Below are 23,014 nucleotides of genomic sequence, written 5' to 3'. Positions count from 1 at the left end.
AATCAGTATTTTACCCTAGTCAGCTATCTAGTTTTAAAAATAGCAACATATTTGAATATAAGATAAAAAAGAGAAATCAAGGTCTCCTAGACGTCTAGGTGTCGCCAGTGAGCACCCAAGGTTGTGGTGTGCCACAGGAAGTTTGTGAAGGCTTCGACTGTGCCTCCACAAATAAAAAAAATGATCAAGAGTGAAATTGAGGAGTGTATTTGTGCAACCTCGTGAGGCAAAGGGTTGAAAGAGACCTAGCCTTTGTGGCCCCTCAACGAAGATGTAGGATTGGTGGATTCGAACTTCGTTAAACAATTTGCATGTCTCTTCTCATGGTTTGCTCGTTCTTGCCTTATTCATATTGTGCTTTAGTTTATTCTTGGCCGATCTATTTACATTCTTAGTTGATCTACTTGGTAACCATATATCTTGATTATATATCCTGGTTGTCTCCTTGTGATTCATATACATATTGTTTTGTTGAGCTACATGCAAGTTCACATTTAGTGTTTTACTCTCTTAGTTGTCGGACATTCGGATTGATATCAGAAACTTTGATTTCATATCGAAAACTCTGACTTAAATCGGAAGGTGCAATTGCTTATTAATCTGCTTCAAAGTTGTTATAATTTGTAGGAACACCAATTCAACCCCAGCCCCCAGGTGATATCAAGGTCCTTTCACAGGATGGGTTAGGGTTGTTGTCGGTGACATGGGACCGGGGGTATCTTGACTAGAGGTTTGGGGCAGCCGCGGTCACCCACGTGGCCTGACCCCCTCGGGGGGGTCGGGCCCGAGGGTGATGTGGCCGCCCCTCCCTCTGTCTCCCCGAGGGGTCGGGCCGCTCCCGTTTCGGCCCCGAGGGCTGGGGCGCCCCAACCCCCTGTGGGTTTGGCGCCACGTGTGTGGGTTAGGTGAGCACAGCGGCGCTCACCTAACCGCGTTTATTGCGGGTTGGACGAGCGCCCCACGCCGCATTTAATGCAGCGCAGCACACTCGTTCGGTCCGTGACAGGTCACAGTGTGTGACCGGTCACAGACCGGTCAGATCGCGGGTTAGGTGGCAACAGGCGGCCTTTCGCACGCCTCGCCCCGTCCCGTCGGAATGATGAGAGCCTCTAGGCACTCGTCCCTAGCCGGAGCCGGCGTGCTGACTCCTGGAGTTAGCACGTCAGTCCTGGCTAGATTCATACCAGGCTTCATCGCAACCATTACAAGGAAGTCATTTTATGAAGAAGGGCTGACGTGTGGCATGCTAAACTGACGCGTGGTAGACAAGAATGACCGGTTTGTGACTGGTCTGACGCCGGTCACGTCATCGGCAGACAACCGTGCTCCCACGTTGCGCCTGCTTCCGGCGGAGTGGAGGTAGGTATGGCCCATCCCATCAGAGGGTCATTCGGACAACAGCCATGGCAAATCTCCGCCCATTAATGAGGGAGTAACAGGGAGATCCCCGGTGTCAGGCGAGTGATGACGCTGGGCCTCACTCAAAGACAAGCTGTGATTTAGCTTCCAGGCGAAGGCGCAAGCCAGTTTTTTCTTTTTTGGGAAGATAGGGTGAGTCCCCACCCAAAAGAAGAGTAGGTAGAAATGGTGCATATGGGATCCCCTTGAGATATAAAAGTAGGACCTTGCCCACTTAGAGAAGGGCGGAGCTCGAGGAGAAGGGGGAGAACACCTGAGCTCGTAGAGGAGAGAAAGAGGAAGAGAGTCTCTAGAGTTTGAACTCTCTTGCTCTCCAGCTCTTTGTAACTCCTTCATACACAGATCCACCAGAACACAGGAGTAGGGTATTACGCTTCTCAGCGGCCCGAACCTGTCTACATCGCCCGTGTCTTGCGCATTTGCTCTCTCGCGAAACATTCCACAGATCGAGGGCTTAGAACCTCACCTAGCGCCCCCGGCCGAACCGGCAAAGGGGGGCCCGCGCGGTCTCCCGGTGAGGAGCCCCACGCTCCGTCAGTTGTAGATCCAATTGTTTTTTTAGAGTAAATTACACTAGCGGTCCTTAAACTTGTAACGAAGTTTCACTTAGGTCCATGAACTTGCAAAACGCGCATCGAGATCCCTAAACTTAGTTTAATGTATCATCCGGGTCCAAAGCCTCGTTTGACTGTGGTCTTACCTACATGGACGATGAGATGGAATTTTTATATTTTTTTCTCCTTTCTTCCTTCTTTTTTTCTCCCTTCTTATCCCTTTTTTTCTCCACTTTGCCTCCTTCCTCTCCCTTCTGCCGCATTTTTCTCCACGCGAGGTGAGGAAGGAGAGAAAAGATGGGAAGAAAAAAAGGGAAAAAGAAAAATTAGCCATGTCATTGTCCACGTGGCATGACACATAGGCAAGATCACGGTCAAACCAGACTTTGGAACAGGATGATACATTAAACCAAGTTTAAGGATCTCGATGCGCGCTTTGCAAGTCCGTGGACCTAAGTGAAACTTCGTTACAAGTTTAAGGACCGCTAGTGTAATTTACTCTTTTTTTTAACCATCGCTTGTTTTATTTTCTGGTTTTCTCGGAGGGGCAATGGTTGTGCACTTCGTGGAGAGGAGCAGACATACTACTTTTGTTTCTTTTAAGTAGTAGAGATAAATCACAGTCAATCAAAATATGTATGTAATTTTTTTTCTCTTTCCCTTAAATTAGTTACAACTACTTCGCAATAGTCCTAACCTTTAAGACCTGGATGTGCATGTAACCATCCGAAGAGCACCATACGTGTTCTTACCAGTACAACATTGCAGTCCTCGTGGTACACATGGACTCCCAACTTGTAGGTGGTCAGGGATGGGCAGAAAAAAAGTGGGTCTAAGTGCCGGTGACGCGATGTTAGAGAACATTGTATGCGTTGTTGCCTCCTAAATCCGAAAAAAGGTGGTGGTGTTGGTTGCAGTCGATGGGTATGTGGAAACCGATGTAAATATATAGGATTTGGAGATTTGGTGTGTGGTAAATGAATTATTGCGTGGGGTGGGAGGGGCATAGGGGTATTGCGGAGTAGTGTGCTACTTGTGCTATAGTAGTTCTCAACAATTCATTACATATTATTGCTCAAATCTATATGCATAATGAGAAATTTTTTGAATTGAAATTTAGAAATACGGACATTGTTATAACAAGGAAAAATATCATTTCTAACAAAGAAAAACTAAAAATGAAGCTTAACTTTATTGCTTTAGCATGAGCTGGATGCTTTACATTCAGCTATATTTTTAAATAACATCTCTTCTCCATAGTGTCATGTCAAGTACTCAAGCTCTATGCTATCATACCATTAGGAGGACTTGGAGGTGGAGGTTGAAATTCATTGTGGACTGGATCTGGGCCTGTAGGAGTCAATCTCTTGCCATCGCCAATCACATTAGCACCATTAGGAGGACTTGGAGGTGGAGGTGGAAATTCATTGTGGATTGGATCCGGGCCTATAGGAGTCAATCTCTTGCCATCGCCAATCACATTAGCACCATTAGGAGGACTTGGAGGTGGAGGGGGAGGTGGAGGTTGAAATTCATTGTGGATTGGATCCGGGCCTGTAGGAGTCAATCTCTTGCCATCGCCAATCACGTTACCACCATTAGGAGGACTTGGAGGTGGAGGTTGAAATTTATTGTGGACTGGATCCGGGCCTGTAGGAGTCAATCTCTTGCCATCACCAATCACCTTACCACCATTAGGAGGACTTGGAGGTGGAGGTGGAGGTGGAGGTTGAAATTCATTGTGGATTGGATCCGGGCCTGTAGGAGTCAATCTCTTGCCATTGCCAATCACATTACCACCATTAGGAGGACTTGGAGGTGGAGGTGGAGGTGGAGGTTGAAATTCATTGTGGACTGGATTCGGGCCTGTAGGAGTCAATCTTTTGCCAACGCCAATCACATTACCTGCAAGACCTATATATGGGGTCACATGGACCAAGAGCAACACCATGGTTAGTAATAAGTCTATGGTGGATCTGGTCCAAGCCACTTGGAGAAAACTTACTTCCACCATCTATCCCAACGAAGGATGGAATTCTTGAGGAAGAACCACCACCTACCACTTGAGCAGACACGATGAACCCAAAACCGTTGCATAAGAGCATAGCTACTAAGAAGTAAGATATTGATGACATTTCTCTCTACTTTGTGTGTATCCTATTGTATCTTTGTTGTAGGTCAGAAGTGCTTGAGACAGTGATATATATGTAGGGAGGCGCATGTATGTCATAGTATTCTTCTCTTTCTGCATTGATGTGTACCTTCTGCATAACAAGGCAATATATTAATTTATACTTTTGTGGCAATCTAGATAAGCTGGTTTGGCTATCTTCCAATTTTAGTTACATTCTACTATTTGCCTTTTGAAAAATGTGATCTAGTTTGAATATTTGCTACTATGGCACCCAATCCATTAGCTAAAATTAGAATCAATGTGCTCATTAACTATTATGTCTCATATTTAAAGTATATGTATATTTCCTTCCTTTTTATTTCATGGATATGTCTAGGTATGCTAGTTTTCACATTCTAGTATTGCCTTTTAGAAAATATGATCTACTTTCACTATTTGCTAACGTGGCACCTTATCTATTAGCAAATTTAGAATTGATGCTCTCACTAACCATTATGTCTCAAATTTCTAAGATATATGTCCTTAGGGATGGTGTGGTCATTTGCTTCCCTTTTTTTCTTGATTTCATACCACTCAATCCTTGATTCTCCAAAATAAGACGTGTTGTACCTTGGTTAGGCTCAATTATAGGTGGTTTTGATTGACATGTGAGACCTCTAATCCATGTATTCACCAAGACTTGTGGAAATGGTTAATAATAAACACTACCTCTAAGTTTGATATTCCATTTTATATTTTTTTATTTGCTTTTATGAAGGGTCGGATTTTATAGTTAAAAGACCGTCAACAGGGTGCTAGGATTTCCTGAAATTTACTTTAGAGTTTAAGAAAATAAAATAAAATAAACGGGTAATTTTGTTCTTACCCCTATTTTGATGTTCAATATTGATTTTGCCCTATTTTTTTAGGGTTTTCATTTTTGCCTCTGTTTTTTAAATGAATCCACATTTTACCCCTACTTTGGATGATGAAGTTAACAGTGTTAAGTCATTGGCAAAATGATATTTAGGCCTTTTTTTAGTTGGTGAAAATTTTTGTGTTTGGTTGTCACATCGGATATACGGACACACATTTAAAGTATTAAATGTAGTCTAATAACAAAACAAATTACATATTCCGCCTGGAAACTGCGAGACGAATTTATTAAGCCCAATTAAGCCGTCATTAGCAAATGTTTACAGTAACACCACATTGTCAAATCATGGCGCAATTAGGCTTAAAAGATTCGTCTTGCAATTTACAAGCAAACTGTGTAATTGTTTTTTTATTTAATTTTACAAGTAAACTGTGTAATTGTTTTTTTGTTTAATACTCTATGCATGTATCCAAATATTCGATGTGATAGGTGAAAAGTTTTTGTTTTGGAAACTAAACAAGGCCTTATACTCTTACTTAGTAAGATGTTGCACATTTTCCCCTATAAGTCATTAATTGTGTTTTTATCCTCATTCTTGGAAAACTTTATTTCAAAAATAGAATGATTTTTAATAAATTTTGACTAATATAACAAATTGGACAAAATATCAACAACATTGTGACATGATCCGATTCGTATAATTTAGACAACATTTCAATAGCATTTTGATAGAATTTGGACAACTTTGACAACATTTCTGCCGCATATTCATCTCAGTATTATCAACCATGAAAATCTCCTCCATTTGCAAGATATGCTCAAGCAGCGTCGACACCAAAACCAACCCACAGCCTGCTGCTCCTCCCTTAGCCACCTGCTTGCAGCCGAGCCGAACCGACCCTGCACCTCCTTGCCGCCACGACCTGGTCAGGTCACGGCCACCTAGCCCTGTCGTCAACGACGGCTGCTGTTCGTTCCCCGCCGCCACGCCCTCCTGCTCGTCGCCGTGGCTTGGTCGGGTCGGCGAGGACGCGCGGCTGCTGCTCCTCGCCGCCATGCTGCCCTCCTGCTCGCGGTTTGGTCGGGTCGCGGCCGTCTAGTTGGGTCGCCAACGACGGCTCCTGCTCGCCGCCGCCTGGTCGACCCACGGACGCCGCCTGCGCGCGGCCGAGTCTCCGCCGCTGCCGCCGCCGTCTCAACTATATGGTCGCGATGGGGATTGAGGAAAGGAGGCAGCGGCAGAAGAAAGGGCCTCCTGATATTTGTAAAATAACCTTGGGCTAGAAAGGTCAATATATAATATGTAAAATCATTATTTCCCTTTTCTTTTTTATTTTTTATGCATTAGCTTTTACTCCACTAACTTCTATCCAAAGTAAGAGTAAACGCCACATTCGTTTAAAAAAAATATGGGTAAAAATTAATATTAGATATTAAAATAAGGATAAGAACAAAATTGTCTCTAAAATTAATGTCTCTTTGTGTCATCTTGTTGCCGGGACGGAATTGACAGCAATGACGTTAATTTTTGTTTATTTTTAGCCTTTTTAATTTTTAGTTTTGAAAATAAATCAATTCAAAACTTATTATTAAAATATGAATTTTTTGCCACGTCGATGTGACAATATTATTTTGGCCACGTCAATGTGATAATATTATTTTGCCACATCGATCTGACTGACGTAGTAATATTATTTGGTCACACCTCGTAAGATAAAATTGTCACACTCCCTATGTATGATGTGTTAGCGTTGATTTGGCACGCCAAGACGGAATGCCGTGATCAAAAGTTTTATATTAATAAGTTTTGGAATCGTTTATTTTTAAAATTAAAAATTAATAAAGTTGAAAAAATAAAAAAAAATCCAAGGACGGAGGGAAGGAAGCGTCGTGGTCGATCGGGCTCGGAGACGTCGACGCCGACGAGGAGCTCCGACGCCGACGGGCGACGGCTGCCGGTCGAGCTGCCGATGGCGGGCTCGGGGACGGCGACGGCGAGCTATTCTCTCCTCGGCCCGGTGGTCTGACTGACAGGTGGGCCCAGCCCCCAGGCACGTTCTCGACCAGCTTGCTTGACCCGAGTCGAGAGCCAAATTTGGGCTCATTATCTACTTCCTCTACCTCCCCTAATCCACTCCACTCCACCGCAGCTTCTCCCGCGGCGAGGCGGCTCATCCCATCTCCACAGCCGCAGGTGGGAACTTGCCAACGGGGATTCTCTCCGACCGATTCACCGGGATTTCTCCCGCGGTCGCCGCTCCACCCATGTTTTTTTTTTTTTTGGGTTCTTGCTTGTCCGTCCCTGACGAATGTTGCAATGGTGTTTCTTGGCTGCAGTTGTTGCAGCAAGGAGGCATGGCGGTGGGGGGTGAAGAAGAGAAGCCCTTCAACTTCCTCCAGATTCTGTGTGGTGCGTCAACTCCTCCCCTCGTTTGCTTCATCCTCCTCCTCCTCTGCCCATGGATGGTACAGAGCACAGAGTTATTAGATAGATAGCCACATTTTTCTTCTTGTTCTTGTTCTCTCTGTCTCTCTGAATTTTGTGTGAAATTACTCCGTTTCATTGGTCCCGCGATGCAATGCGAATTCGATTATTTCCCCGTGTCTTCTGCAGAGGGCGTCATAGCTGGTGGCACCGCGGGTGTGGTGGTGGAAACAGCTCTGTACCCGATTGATACGATAAAAACCAGGCTTCAGGTGATCCAATTTTCGCATCATGCTGTATTGCAAGTATCCACTTTTGATCATCATATATAAAGCATTTACTCGTGACGATGCTATTTATAGACTGTGGAAAAATTTGTTAGTTAATTTACATTGAAATAGGCCCCAGAGTTCATTCCCAAGAAGGGATCTTATTTATACTGAAATTACCTGGAGTAACCAGATAATTTAAGCAAATGTCTAGCAATGACAACCTTTTCTTATCTTTCTCTTCAATTGGTCCAACAAGGACTTAGATTCAAGCGAGTAGTAATTACATGAATCATGTGAGGCATGTCATGTTTTGGCATGATTGTAAGAACCCTATAGTCCTCTAGGCTCTAACCTATGCCAGGTAACTAGAGAAAATTTAAGGAAGTATTTGCAGTATTTTGGTATTAAAAAAGATGCTTATACAGAGAGGATTGATTCAGAACTTGTGCTCAAATGGAAAAATGTGAGGAGGGTGGATCAACTAAGAGCATTCGCTGTGTTTATGCATAAATGTCGGGTTTCATGTGGATGTGGTCCTGAAGCAACCCCAAATTCTAATATATTTCTAGCAAATGCATGTCTCAATTATAATTTATATTATCTTGTGCTTCCAGTTTCTTGTGTGAATATGGTATGCTTGCTATTAAATTTGAATAGCAACCTGTACATGTTGTCTGAAGTTTGTGATCTTCCATAGGCTGCTCGGGGAGGAAGTCAAATTCAATGGAAAGGATTGTATTCTGGATTAGCTGGAAATATTGCTGGTGTTCTCCCGTAAGTACAAAATACAAAGCATTCAGTTTCTTTTCTTTTCCTCCTGGCATCGTGATATAACATGTTATTATCAGTAAATATGTTCATCATTTTGCATCATTTATGTTACAACCTAACATAGACAAGATACTGAATATGATTCTGGGGTCTGATGCTATGATTGCTTTTACTTTCCTTCCAAATTGATATTGTTAAATTAAGTACTGTTGTTTATCTTTGGCTAGACCCTTTCTCAGGTAATAATCCTTAGCTTCACTTTTTCAGGCTCCATAACATGGGAATCATTGCATTCTCTTTCCATCATATTGTTTCTTCTCTATTTGCTTGTAGGGCTTCTGCTGTATTTGTGGGAATATACGAACCGACAAAAAGAAAACTACTGGAGACTTTTCCTGAAAATTTGAGTGCTGTTGCCCATTTTGTAAGTTAACATGCATTTAACATGTTTTTGCACTAGTTGATTGCACGTAGAATGTTGATCAGGCTGTACATCGTGCTGTTTATTTTGTATAATCTGTTTTTTTTTGCGGGGAATATTTTGTATAATCTGTTAAGTCTCTAGAACTTCTAATTCGTCAGTTACAGCATTGAAGTATCAACCATGCTGTTTGATGTCGTTTTAATGCTTAATCTTCAGAGCATGTTGCTTTCTATCACTGCCTTTTCTAAATGAGAATGCTACAGACTGCCGGGGCTATTGGAGGAATTGCGGCTTCTCTCATTCGCGTCCCCACAGAGGTCAGTTTTTCTATTCTGAACTCTTTCACATTTTTCTTGATGAATTTAATGTTGTTTTACACTGAAAATTGATTGCATTCCTTTCAGGTTGTCAAACAAAGAATGCAAACAGGTCAATTCAGGTCTGCACCTGATGCTGTTCGTCTCATTGTTGGTAAAGAAGGATTCAGAGGTCTTTACGCTGTATGTATCTTCTGACCTCATATATGGTGGAACCTGTATTTAGCCGATTCAACTCTAATTTTTGTTATCCCTGTATATTTCAGGAAAAATAATTATTTGAATCTGTTTAATATGCCTTTTTAATTGAATTGTTGTTACAATGGAAAAAAACTCATTGCCTTCCTTGTCATACTGTTTCTTTTTGTTTGTAGGGATATGGATCATTTTTACTTCGAGATCTGCCTTTTGATGCCATTCAATTCTGTATATATGAGCAACTTCGAATTGGTTACAAAGTTGTGGTACCCATCTTAGCCTCTGTCTTGATGAGAACCATATTTTACTTCTGGTTAGCAATCCTTACTAGGCCTCAGACGACCTCAATATAAATGTAGGATTGAGGATTCACACCTTCATACATGTTGTCTATGGACGAGTCTTGTATCTTGTTAAGTACTAATTGTGGGCATCAGCATCACGCTGCTTTGCCAATCATTTTTGTGCTATTTGCATCAAATACTATAACTTGATTAGCTGCCCAAAGTGAGATACTACTATTAATTGATAATCCTTGTGACATTTTCTGACTCCACCATGAACTGTAACTGTAATTTCAAGAAATTTATGGATTTACTACCACCTTTTCACTTGTCTGTTCAGGCCAAGAGGGAGCTGAATGATCCAGAGAATGCACTTATTGGTGCTTTTGCTGGTAGGACTAAATTCTGTTTCTTCCTCACTTTCTAATCCTTGTTGGACAATTTTTCTGTTCTTATGTTGCCGTCCTTCTTTTGTTTACCTGCTTCTATAACCCATCATTTCTTTCTGCTAGGTGCCATTACTGGGGCTATAACAACACCACTCGATGTGATGAAGACGCGGTTGATGGTTCAGGTGGATCCTTTTGTATCAAAATCCATCCACAGAATAACACATCATTCCTTTCAACCCCTGTTGGTATCGCTGACCCCATATATTTCTTTGGACCGCAATCGCAGGGATCAGCGAACCAGTACTCCGGAATTGTAAGCTGCGCCCAGACAATCCTGAGGGAGGAAGGACCTGGGGCATTCTTGAAGGTAGCAAAATTTTTCCTTTCGCCTGCTGATGGTGGTGGGTGCACTGGGGTTGTGATTGAACTTGGTGGCTGGTGATGGCAGGGGATCGAGCCGCGGGTGCTGTGGATTGGCATCGGCGGGTCCATCTTCTTCGGCGTGCTGGAGAAGACCAAGTCGATGCTCGCCGAGAGGAGGAGCCGCGAGCCACCAGCCGGGAAGGATGAGTGACAGATTTTACCCTCGGCCATGGATGGATGCTTCAAGTTTTGTGTTTGTTTTGATCGATTTCACATGAGAAGTAGTGCATCTCTCGAGGAGGAAGACAATGCCACTTTGCGTCCCAATGATTAAATTCCCATTCGTTTAATGAATTAATATTATGTTCAAGTTTTTTTTAAAATCTGATTATACTACATTATAGCTTCTCTCTCTCCCTGCAGTTTACCCATGCTGTATGACTTGTAGATGTAACAGTCGGTCGTTGCCGATCAAATTGTACCTTTGTCAATCCAGATAGTATTGCAGCAGTATTTACAAATGGTAAGCTTGTTATATTTTCCTTTTCATTTTTCTTGTTTGTTCTGGAGGTAGTTTACCTGGAGAAAAGAAAGAAAAGACAACACAGGGCAACTATAACCGATTCCCAGATCATCAGGTAAACTATCTACTACAGGCCGAAGCTGAAAGATTTCTCTTCCATCAACTTCTGCAAAATGTCCAACAAATGGAGCACACTCCATAGCTGCATCAAAGAGAGTGATCTGTGAACAACCTGCAAAACTGACTTTAAAAGTTTGTTTTACATCTAACTATACCTACCTTCCAATTTCTCTTGATTAATTGCAATCAAAGCACATTGCATTCTATCTCCCCCTACCAGAACAATGCGATCTTAATTTGAAATAAATTAAGTAGACAGCCCATCAACCCAAGTGAAAAGTAAATCTCACAAAGCAACCTGAGTAAGCCAAGTAATCAACACAACGGTGACCATCTGATTCAGGAAAAGACAAATTAGAAAGTATTAGGCTAATAAGCTAAAGGAAAAGCCAAATTTTAAATTTTCAAACTTAATTTTGAGATTGATTTCGAAATATTTTCAACGTAGTTTCTTTTTCAGCATTGGCTTTTGAGTCATTAAGAACACATATATAAAAGTTTTACTTACAAATTCAATTTTATTCCCTAATAAGCCGTTTTGACTTATTAGAAAAAAAAAGCGAAACGATGGGGCCTTAAGACCCCATCGGATGGCCTAAACAACCAAAGAATAAACCAAAATTTAAATTTTCTAACTTAATTTTAAGATTGATTTTGAGATATTTTCAACGTAGTTTCTTTTTCAGCATTGGCTTTTAAGTCATCAAGAACACGTATAAAAGTTTTACTTACAAATTCATTTTTATTCTCTAATAAGCCGTTTTGGCTTATTAGAAAAAAAAGCGAAACGATGGGGCCTTAAGGCCCCCATCGGATGGCCTAAACAGCTAAAGAATAAACCAAAATTTAATTTTTCAAACTTAATTTTAAGACTGATTTTGAGATATTTTCAACGTAGTTTCTTTTTCAGCATTAGCTTTTAAATCACCAAGAACACATATATAAAAGTTGTACCTATAAATTCATTTTTATTCCCTAATAAACTGTTTTGGCTTATTAGGGAAAAAGCCAAAACGATGAAGGCCTAAGTCCACTGGTAGAGAAACCATCTTTCGTCGGTCGGCCTAATTCCACAATAGTCCCGGTTGCAACAAAAACCGGGACTAAAGATGATCTTTAGTCCCGGTTAAAAAGGGTAACGGACATATTTGATCTTTAGTCCCGGTTGGCACCAATCGGGACTAAAGATCATCTTTTGTCCCGGTTCAAATGCTGTCAGGGCTTGACAGGCCCCCTGGGATCTTTAGTCCCAGTTGGTAATACCAACCGGGGACTAAAGATCGTAACTTTAGTCCCGGTTGGTGTTACCAAACGGGACTAAAGATCCCGGCGATCTTTAGCCCCGGTTCATAACACCAACCGGGACTAAAGTCCCACCCCTATATATATATATATATATATATATATATATATATATATATATATATATATATATATATATATATATATATATATATATATATATATATATGTCTTCTTTCTCCTCCAGCCCGAGCAAGCTTCAAAATTTCTTCAAAAAAGAGGGAAGGTCATGCCAAAATTTCTAGTGAATTTATTTTGGTGATTATATACAAATCGGAGGTGTCTAAAAGGTTAGCAACTTCATCCTCCAATGTTTTTTTGTCATATTACATTTGGAGCTATGTTTTGCACACTTTTTTGTCTCCAAAATTTTGTTGTAAGTTGATGAGAGAGAAAATTTGTGTGGAGAAGAAAGAATATATAGAAATTTAGTTTATTTGCTAAAGAAGGTTTTATAAAATAGTTGAGAAGGAAAATATAGTGAAAGTTAATCTTGAATAATAGAAAACAAACTAAAATGAAAAATTAAAATAAGTACAACACATTAATATTAGTTTAAAACTTTATAAATAGTAAATAAGAATTATTTGGTGTAATATTTCATAATTTTTCTATGAATAATGATATGTCATTATTGTGTGACTGTTGAAAGAGTTTGTAATTATTTTATAATTATTGTATGACTGTCATTATTGTACGAATAATTATTTGTGTACAATTTTTTTTCATGTCATGTAGATGGATCGGCAATGGATGTACGCTGACCGGCGGTCCAAAGAGTTTATTGATGGCGTGCATTATTTTTTGAGAGTGGCCGAAGCTAACAGGCAAAAGGGTTTTATTTGTTGTCCATGCAATAAGTGTAAGAATCAGAAGGAGTATTCTGCATCCAGGACTATTCATTTCCACTTGTTTGAGTCGGGGTTCATGCCAAGCTATAATTGTTGGACATCCCACGGAGAGCAAGGTGTTGAAATGGAAGAAGATGAAGTGGAAGACGACAATATTCCGGACTTTGCTCAGTACGCTAGATTTGAAGGAAATCAAACGGGCGAGGAGGAAAGGGATGCTGATGGTAACGACGTTGCGGATGATTTTGGTCAAATGTTGCAGGATGCAAGGAGGATTGCGAAAGTGAAAAGGGGGCCCATAAATTGGAGAAGATGTTAGAGGACCACAAAACGTCGTTGTACCCAGGTTGCGAGCAGGGGCACAAAAAGTTGGATATCACTCTGGAGTTCTTGCAATGGAAGGCAAAAAATGGTGTTAGTGACAAGGCATTTGGCGATTTATTGAAACTCGTCAAGAACATTCTTCCGGAGGGAAACAAATTGCCCGAGACAACGTACGAGGCTAAGAAGATAGTCTGCCCTCTAGGACTGGAAGTTCAGAAGATTCACGCATGTCCGAATGATTGTATCCTATATCGCGGTGAGGAGTACGAGAACCTAGAAGCATGCCCTGTTTGCAAAGCACTACGATACAAGATTAGACAAGATGATCCAGGAGAAGTTGATGGGCAGCTAACGAAGAAGAGAATTCCTGCTAAGGTGATGTGGTATTTCCCTATAATACCACGGCTAAGGCGTTTGTTCAGGAACAAGAAGAATGCTAGAATGATGCGATGGCACGCTGAAGAGCGTCAACAGGACGGGATGCTGAGACACCCCGCCGATGGTTCGCAGTGGCGAAACATCGACAGAAAATTTAAAGACTTTGAAAAGGACGCACAAAACATACGGTTTGGTTTAAGTACGGATGACATGAATCCTTTTGGAGAGATGAGCAGCGGCCATAGCACTTGGCCCGTTACGATGTGTATCTACAACCTCCCCCCTTGGCTATGCATGAAGAGGAAATATATAATGATGCCGATTATAATTCAAGGCCCCAAGCAACCTGGTAACGACATCGATGTGTACCTAAGACCACTGGTCGAAGATCTTAAACTGTTGTGGAAGAAGGAAGGTGTCCCCGTGTGGGACGAGGACAAACAGGAGGAGTTTAACCTACGAGCGCTGCTGTTCGTAACCATCAACGATTGGCTTGCACTTAGCAAGCTATCCGGGCAGTCCAACAAGGGGTACAAGGCTTGCACTCACTGTATGGATGAAACAGAAAGTACGTATCTTAAGCACTGTAGGAAGGTTGTGTACATGGGACATCGTCGATTCCTTGCAGCAAACGACCCGGTACGGAAGAAAGGCAAGCACTTTAAACATAAGGCGGACCATCGTACGAAGCCTAAACATCACAGCGGGAAAACAGTGTTTGCTATGGTTAAAGATCTTAAAGTAGTGTTTGGAAAGGGGCCTGGCAGCCAGCCTATAGAGAGCGAAGATGGTCAAGCGGCGATATGGAAAAAGAACTCTATATTTTGGAAGTTACCCTATTGGGAATTCTTGGATGTCCGCCACGCAATCGACGTGATGCACCTCACTAAGAACCTTTGCATAAACCTTCTTGGCTTCCTAGGTGTATATGGAAAGTCGAAAGATACACTGGAAGCACGTAATGATCTAAAGCATATGGAACAACGCGGTGACCTTCACCCGGAACCAAAGGAGAAAGGAAGCCATTACTTGAGTCCAGCCAGCTACACTCTTAGCAAGGCAGAGAAGGAAAATATGTTTGAATGCTTGGAGAGCATCAAGGTACCGTTTGGATACTCCACGAATATAAAGCGAATAATAAGCACGAAGGAGAAGAAGTTCACAAATCTAAAGTCTCATGACTGTCACGTGTTGATGACACAGCTGCTACCAGTTGTAATAAGGGGTATCCTCCCAGACAATGTCCGGGCAACAATAACAAAGCTATATGCTTTCATGAACGCAATTTCGCAGAAGGTCATCGATCCTTATAGATTAGAAGCCCTGCAGAATGATGTGGTGCAATGTCTTATCAGCTTTGAGTTGATATTTCCACCTTCATTTTTCAATATAATGACGCATCTGCTTTGTCACCTTGTCAAAGAGATCGGTATTCTCGGTCATGTGTACCTACACAACATGTTTCCTTTCGAGAGGTACATGGGCGTTCTGAAGAAGTATGTTCGTAACCGTGCTCGTCCAGAGGCAAGCATCGCCAAGGGGTATGGAACAGAGGAGGTCATTGAATTCTGCGTAGAATTTATCGAAGACCTTCGCCCAATCGGGGTACCTGAATCACGCCATGAAGGGAGACTACGAGGAAAGGGGACTCTCGGAAGGAAAGCAATAATGACGGTAGACAACAATTTATTCCGTAAAGCCCATTTCACGGTTCTGCAACAATCTTCATTGGTGGCTCCCTACATCGAGGAGCACTTGGCTCTAGTTCGCGCCAGAAACATCGGTAAGTCCGATGCTTGGATTACACGGCATCACATTGATACTTTCTCCATGTGGCTGCAACAACATCTCATGGGTAACAAGACGATTAACCAACAACTGGCCTTCCTGGCGAGGGGACCATTTGGCTCGATCGCGACATTCCAGGGATATGAAATCAATGGGTACACATTCTACACGAGGGCCCAAGACATGAAGAGCACGAACCAGAACAGTGCTGTTCGTATCGATGCCATGGGACACGATGGTACTACTGGCACGTATTACGGTGCCATCGAGGACATATGGGAACTTGACTATGGACCTCTCAAGGTCCCTCTGTTCCGGTGCCAATGGGTTAGGTTGACTGGTGGAGGCGTAACGATTGATGACAGTGGGATGACAATTGTTGACCTTAACAAGGTTGGATACTCGGACGAACCTTTTGTCCTTGCCAATGATGTAACGCAAGTTTTTTACGTCAAGGACATGTCTAGCAACGGAAAAAAGGGAAAAGGGCCTGACGAGCCAAAGCGCCACGTGGTTCTCCCAGGAAAAAGAAAAATCGTCGGAGTTTTTCGATGGTTCTCCCACGAGGATTACAATCAGTTTGATGGGCAACCCCCTTTCACGGTGACGATTGACCCTAGCATCCTCCTATCAAATGAAGACACCCCTTACTCACGTAGCGATCACAAGGAAAGAACAATAGTGAGGAGAAAGTACGTGCGGTCAACCGTCACCGCCGATGCATTGCCGTAATTGTTGTGTATACGATGTAAACTATGTTGGATGTACTGAATATCCATACAAATCAATTGTTGTATGGCATATGTTAATTATGTATGATTATTAGAATTTTTATCAAATTGAAATCATCCATATGCTAGTTATATATGATTATTAGATTTTTTATTAATTATGTATGATTATTAGATTTTTAATCAAATTGAAATCATCCATATGCTAGTTATATATGATTATTAGAATTTTTAAAGGTTTTAAATCATGCACGTGGTATTTACATATGTTAATTAGAATTTTCAACAATTTAATATCATGAAATGCTAATTATATATATGATTATTAGATTTTTTATTAAAATCATGCATGTGGTATTTACATATGTTAATTAGAATTTTCAACAATTTAATATCATGATATGCTAATTATATATGATTATTAGATTCTGTATTAATTTTAAATCATGCATGTGCTATTTACATATGTTAATTAGAATTTTTAACAATTTAATATCATGCATATGCTAATTATATATGATTATTAGAATTTTTAACAATTTTAAATCATTCATGTGCTTATTATATATTATCCACTTATTCTATTACATACAACAATAATTTTTCGAAGGTTTTGTGATTAATTGTTCGACTTTAAATAATTGTAATGCATTATTTACTATTTTAGAAACACATATGCAATGAAATTCAAGACACAGCTGCTATTATCTTTAGTCCCGTTCTTAACCCTAACCGGGTTTAAAAAGAATTTGGAAATAGCGGAAAAAGATCTTTAGTCCCGGTTGGTGAGAACATCCGGGAGTAAAAATATCTTTACTCCCGGTTCGTACGAACAACCGGAACTAAAGATATTTTCTTTACTCCTGGTTCTTGTTACGAACCGGGAGTAAAGATATTTTTACTCCCGGATGTTCTCACCAACCAGGACTAAAGATCTGGGGGTATATATATTCACGGTGCGCCCTCGTCTTCTCCACCAACACTTAGACGTTTTTCGATCTCGGCTTCTCCTTCGCCGCCACAGTGCGAGAAGTCCACGGGGGTCGCTGGAGAGTCCATGCCTTGTTTATAAGGGGGTGATTATGATCCAGGAAAGGTGCGCTGTAATGGGTTATGTTGTGCAAGGGGTATTGTCACAACTCCTTTCCGAGGTACCGTGGTGGTATTGAGGCACATGGTGACATGATGTGGGGTTGTGTCTTGTGGGTACAGTGGTACACCTCTGGCCAGAGTAAAACTATTCGAATAGCCGTGCCCGCGGTTATGGGCGGGTTGAGCAATGTTTTTCGTGATTAGTCTCACACCTCTCACAATAATTATGGATGTTATACCTGGTAATAATTTGCTTAGCTCCTGGTTTGGAGTTAGATCTGTACAGCCGGGTATGGTTGTTCAGGATGGTTGGGCCTGTGCAGCATGGGTGTGCTGTTCAGTGTTGATTAAAATTTTTAATTAATTACTCTACTGTTTTACTACTCTTAACTCTTTGCTAAATGCTGCTTTCGCAAATGAGCCTATATTATGCCATCCTTTGGTATCCTTGTGCACTTGCATATTTGCTGTGTGGCTTGTTGAGTATGTCATATGCTCATTCTTGCAATAATCAATCAACCTCAGTTGAAGAAAAAGGATCCAGAAGGAGAAGACGTTTGGCTTATACCCCAGTTGAGCTGCCTGTGGGAGTGGAGCTGAAGCCATCGCTAGACCGTTAATTCCGCTGCTGTTTTCCTTTCTTTTGTAAGTGTGTAACGTTATTATTATGATGGATTTGTATATTAAATTGTCAGTTTGTGTACCTCGGCTGATTCCTGGACGAGGATTTTATGCACAAATAAGTTCGGAAATTACTAGTGAATTTCCGGGCGTGACAAGTTGGTATCAGAGCCATCTTGACTGTAGGATAAGCCAAATGGTCAAACCTTAAGGACTAATTTTCCGAAAACATGATTTGTGAAAATTTTCCTTTCTTCCTTCTCTAGAATTCTCTATAAATCATTTTATCATCCTCTCCCCTTCTGCTTTCAACTTGAGTAGTTCTAAAACTAGTTGTTGAAACTAGAAGATGTTAATGAGGTCTACTTATGGAGGTTAAGTCAAGTGGATCGAGGAATAAGAAGATGATAGTCGAATCTTAAGTGTTCAGATAGAGTGAAGTTTGGAACCTATCTTAGAACCTATGCCGCTAAAGTGTCTTTGAAGAATAGTTAGTAGGGTAGAACGCTTGTTGTTTGCTTTGTGTGTAGGTATGGTTGCATTCCCATCATTGGAGTAGTTCATTGATGAGTGTGTAACTATACTAGATTGCTTGCTTAATCAACTTGAACAATATAATGGTCTACACACATCAGATCAGTGTTAACCTGGTTAAGGTCTTGTCTTTAGTGTAACCCCTCTCCTTCTACCTTTTCTAATCTGCATCAGAATGGTGGGATCATTTCCGGATGAACAGAGCAGAAGGACAACCAATCACTTGGGAAGAGTTTATCGAAGGATTCAAGAAGACACACATACCTGCAGGTGTTGTTGCTTTGAAGAAGCGTGAGTTCCGGGCACTTAAGCAAAAGGATCGTACCGTGACGGAATATCTTCATGAGTTCAATCGTCTAGCTCGCTATGCTCCAGAAGATGTGCGTACTGACGAGGAAAGGCAGGAGAAGTTTTTGGAAGGCTTAAAGGATGAGCTGTCAGTTATGTTGATCTCTCATGACTATGAGGATTTTCAGGAGTTGGTTGACAAAGCAATTCGACTTGAAGACAAGAAGAACAGGATGGATAACCGTAAAAGGAAAATGATTGTATTCCAGGAGGCACAGGATAGTAGCCAGAGGCAGCGTATCAAGCCACTCCAAATTGGTGAATCTTTTTCTGCAGGTCAAGAACAGTCACAACAGTTGGGCATCAGTGGTGAGATCAACTCAGAGACTAATGCAAGCAATGAAGACAATGATGAGCAAGCTACTCAATCAGTGTCATTTCAGCAGGATCAGTCTCAAGAAGATAACAGTAATGGAAGGGAGCATCGGGTGTGTTTCAATTGTTATGAGCCAGGTCACTTCGTAAAAGAGTGTCCGAAGCCGAAGCATCAACAGCCACAAGGCCAAGTCAACAACATTGTCCTCACAGGAGCAAATGCAGTGCCGGTTGCGTCTCAAGGGATACAGCTCAGCCATCAGTTCCAAAGCAGCAGTAGCTTTCTTTAAAACCTTAGAATAATTATTGGAGTTGTGGAATAAAAGATAGACTGTAGTTTACCTATGCCTTTTTCTTTCTAGCCGTTCCGAATCTCGGGACGAGATTCTTTGTAAGGGGGGTAGATTTGTCACACCCTGATTTTTGTTTCAGGATTTATAAATTATTTAATAAATTAATAATAGAATTTATATTAAATGTTCATTAATTTACAAGTGAAGTTAAATGTGGGAAATAAAATTTCCTAAATATAAAGCATGGATGGATTTAATTTTTATTAAATTCTCCATGGTTAATTATACTCTCTGGAATTTTCTCGGATTTTTCGGAGCTCAATTCCTAATTTTAATCATACAAAGAGCATTTCAGTAATTACCCACATATTAAATTAATCATTAAATGGTCTAATTGTAATTTTGTTAAGTACTTTGAGTGTCCAAGTATTTTCAGGATTTTTCTTGAAATTATTTGAGCATTGGAAGTATTTTTAATAATTCAAAGATCATTTAAGTGATTATTTTAATTGGGAAAGTAATAAAATCCTCCTCCTCAGCTTGGGCCATTTTCAGCCCATTCCTTCCTTTCCTTCCTCTCTCTTCCGCCGGCCCAACCTGAGCCGCCTCCTCTCCTCTCAGCTCAGCCGGAAAAGTCTACTTTCCCTCCCTGCGCTACTGTTCATCTTCCAACTCAGGCAGAGCCCGAGCCAGCCGTGCCGTGCACAGTGCCGCCGCCTCTTCCTTCCAAATCTCGCCTCCCCGTTGCTCTTTTTCTCCAATTTTGTTGAGGGGAAATATTCCTCTTATCCTCCTCTATCTTTACCCCCAAAAATCGGAGCAAATCGTTGAGTATCTTATCCGAATCAAACTCGTTTTCGAGTTTATCTCCAAAACCGAGTTTTTGATTTCCCGGATCGATTTCTTGCGGGAGGAGTCCGATCTCTTCAATCCAAGGCTATAAATAGGACCCCCTAGTCCTCCTCTTTCGTTTGCCCCCTCTCCCGTCCTCTTCCGTGCTCCGTAGCTCCGTCGCCACCGCCGCCAAGCAAACCGCCGCCGCCGGCCATCTCCGGTGCCGCCGCGCCGCCGTCTCCATCGTCGTCGCCGGTCGCCGTCACCACCGTTGGGTGCGCCGTGGTGAGGGGAAGCTCGGCCACCCTTCCTTTTCCGTCGCCGGTCATCGGAGCTCCGCCGCCCCGTGCAACCCGAGCCGCCGCCGTCGCCTCCTCGTCGCCGGCCGTCGTCGGTCGTCGTTTGGCACGAGGGTGAGTATCGTTGGGTTCGTCTCGTCGTCCTCTACGTGTTCATGTCCTCCAAATCCGCAGCCGGTCGCTCTATCTCCGGCGAGGTCGCCATCTTGGTCCGGCCATTGATGATGTCATCATGACGTCATCATCTTCTCCTTTTCCAGTTTTTTCTAATAGATTAAATCTTCGGAAATTCATAACTAAATCATCGTAACTCGGTTTTGAGTGGTTCAAGTTGCTAAATTCATCTAAAATCATGATCTACATGTTTGTTTACTTTATATGTACTGTTTATTTGGTTTTTATTAGTCTTTTTCTTCGTTTTGCGTGTTAGCTTGTCGTTTCCGTCGTTGCGAAGGTTCGTGAGTGCGTCGGAAGTGATCAAGAAGATTACTTAAAGACCGATTATTGCAAGGCAAGTCACACAGATCCTAAACACAATCCTTTGAGCATGTTGATCCTATATTTAAATTCTCTATTTATTTCAACTGTGCATTTATTTTCGAATGTCACCGGGTGGTGTGAACTTATTCCTTTGTTATGGCCAATTTGCATTGATTACTTTATTCCTTGATACCTTGGGTTATTATAACTTGACTAGTTGGGCTTTATATATTGGTTCAGCTAGATATTAGTTATGATTGCTTAGCCATGCTTAGAAACATTAGCACACTATTGGGATAACTTATGACTCACTATTATTTAAGGATGGCTTAATGATAGTTCACGATGGTTAATCGTGATTGGTTAATTAATTACTTGCCAACTAAAACTTGATAATGGTGGGTTGTGAGCACATGGTTTTGAGAGTCGTGCTCATGGCAATTAAGGGCCGGTTCGCGAGCTACTGTTGTGAAACATTTATCGTGCCAACCACAAGCCAGCGTGGGCAACGGCTTTATCTTTTGTGTAGCGTGATTCATTATAGTGCGCCAGACTAAGAAGTGGCGAGAAGTCCACGGGGGTCGCTGGGGAGTCCATGCCTTGTTTATAAGGGGGTGATTATGATCCAGGAAAGGTGCGCTGTAATGGGTTATGTTGTGCAAGGGGTATTGTCACAACTCCTTTCCGAGGTACCGTGGTGGTATTGAGGCACATGGTGACATGATGTGGGGTTGTGTCTTGTGGGTACAGTGGTACACCTCTGGCCAGAGTAAAACTATTCGAATAGCCGTGCCCGCGGTTATGGGCGGGTTGAGCAATGTTTTTCGTGATTAGTCTCACACCTCTCACAATAATTATGGATGTTATACCTGGTAATAATTTGCTTAGCTCCTGGTTTGGAGTTAGATCTGTACAGCCGGGTATGGTTGTTCAGGATGGTTGGGCCTGTGCAGCATGGGTGTGCTGTTCAGTGTTGATTAAAATTTTTAATTAATTACTCTACTGTTTTACTACTCTTAACTCTTTGCTAAATGCTGCTTTCGCAAATGAGCCTATATTATGCCATCCTTTGGTATCCTTGTGCACTTGCATATTTGCTGTGTGGCTTGTTGAGTATGTCATATGCTCATTCTTGCAATAATCAATCAACCACAGTTGAAGAAAAAGGATCCAGAAGGAGAAGACGTTTGGCTTATACCCCAGTTGAGCTGCCTGTGGGAGTGGAGCTGAAGCCATCGCTAGACCGTTAATTCCGCTGCTGTTTTCTTTTCTTTTGTAAGTGTGTAACGTTATTATTATGATGGATTTGTATATTAAATTGTCAGTTTGTGTACCTCGGCTGATTCCTGGACGAGGATTTTATGCACAAATAAGTTCGGAAATTACTAGTGAATTTCCGGGCGTGACAGTGGTCCTCGCCGCCTCCGCCGCAGACGCCGCCGCCACATCTCTTGGGTGAGAGCCGCCGCTGCCTCTCTCTCTCGATCTCGATCTCGATCTCTCTCTCTCTCCAAACCGCCGCCGCCTAGCTCGTTGCCGACGCCAGTGCCACGCCGCGGTCAACCGCCACCGCCGACGGCCGACTTCGACGCGGCGGCCGCCGCCGCCGACGCCGTCGCCACTGCCACTCCGCCGCCCCCGCCTCGAGCTCGCCACGCCACCGCGCCACACCACCGGGCCGCTACGCCACGCCGCCGCGATGCCACGCCGCCGCCGCGCCCCCACGCCGCCGGCGCGCCCCCACGCCGCCGGGGCCCGACGCCGCTGCCGCG

General features: G+C 42.3%; 3 protein-coding genes and 1 long non-coding RNA gene across 8 annotated transcripts; 3 read left to right on the top strand and 1 right to left on the bottom strand.

Moving 5' to 3' along the window:
• Window positions 1-3,146: 3,146 nt before the first annotated feature.
• LOC107277871 (uncharacterized) lies at window positions 3,147-6,197 on the bottom strand. Its single transcript, XM_015782221.3, has 2 exons — window positions 3,979-6,197; window positions 3,147-3,878 (listed from the first exon to the last, which is right to left on the bottom strand). Exons 1-2 carry the CDS (start codon window positions 4,106-4,108, stop codon window positions 3,256-3,258), a joined length of 753 nt encoding a protein of 250 aa, XP_015637707.1. The 5' UTR covers window positions 4,109-6,197; the 3' UTR covers window positions 3,147-3,255.
• Window positions 6,198-6,848: 651 nt separating this feature from the next.
• LOC4338540 (S-adenosylmethionine carrier 1, chloroplastic/mitochondrial) lies at window positions 6,849-10,930 on the top strand. 5 transcript variants are annotated; one of them, XM_015782220.3, is made up of 13 exons: window positions 6,849-7,014; window positions 7,114-7,157; window positions 7,301-7,373; window positions 7,578-7,660; window positions 8,358-8,434; window positions 8,765-8,855; window positions 9,119-9,172; window positions 9,260-9,355; window positions 9,547-9,636; window positions 9,995-10,046; window positions 10,167-10,228; window positions 10,333-10,413; window positions 10,495-10,930. In XM_015782220.3, exons 3-13 carry the CDS (start codon window positions 7,319-7,321, stop codon window positions 10,618-10,620), a joined length of 867 nt encoding a protein of 288 aa, XP_015637706.1. In that variant the 5' UTR covers window positions 6,849-7,014; window positions 7,114-7,157; window positions 7,301-7,318; the 3' UTR covers window positions 10,621-10,930. The 5 variants fall into 5 exon arrangements, with proteins under 5 accessions (XP_015637706.1, XP_066166809.1, XP_066166808.1 ...); XM_066310712.1 differs by having other exon boundaries at window positions 6,979-6,997; XM_066310711.1 differs by lacking the exon at window positions 6,849-7,014 and having other exon boundaries at window positions 7,067-7,157.
• Window positions 10,931-18,867: 7,937 nt separating this feature from the next.
• On the top strand, window positions 18,868-19,626 carry LOC136356661 (uncharacterized). The gene has a single exon (XM_066310903.1). It carries the CDS (start codon window positions 18,868-18,870, stop codon window positions 19,624-19,626), a length of 759 nt encoding a protein of 252 aa, XP_066167000.1.
• A 770-nt stretch (window positions 19,627-20,396) lies between these two features.
• On the top strand, window positions 20,397-22,575 carry LOC136356450 (uncharacterized). The gene is made up of 2 exons (XR_010741275.1): window positions 20,397-20,876; window positions 21,193-22,575. It is a non-coding gene; the product is annotated as an uncharacterized lncRNA (long non-coding RNA).
• Window positions 22,576-23,014: the final 439 nt, after the last annotated feature.

Source organism: Oryza sativa, chromosome 5 (assembly GCF_034140825.1).
Source record: "Oryza sativa Japonica Group chromosome 5, ASM3414082v1".
NCBI classification, from domain to species: Eukaryota; Viridiplantae; Streptophyta; class Magnoliopsida; order Poales; family Poaceae; genus Oryza; species Oryza sativa.
This window is presented reverse-complemented; position numbering and strand designations above follow the sequence as displayed.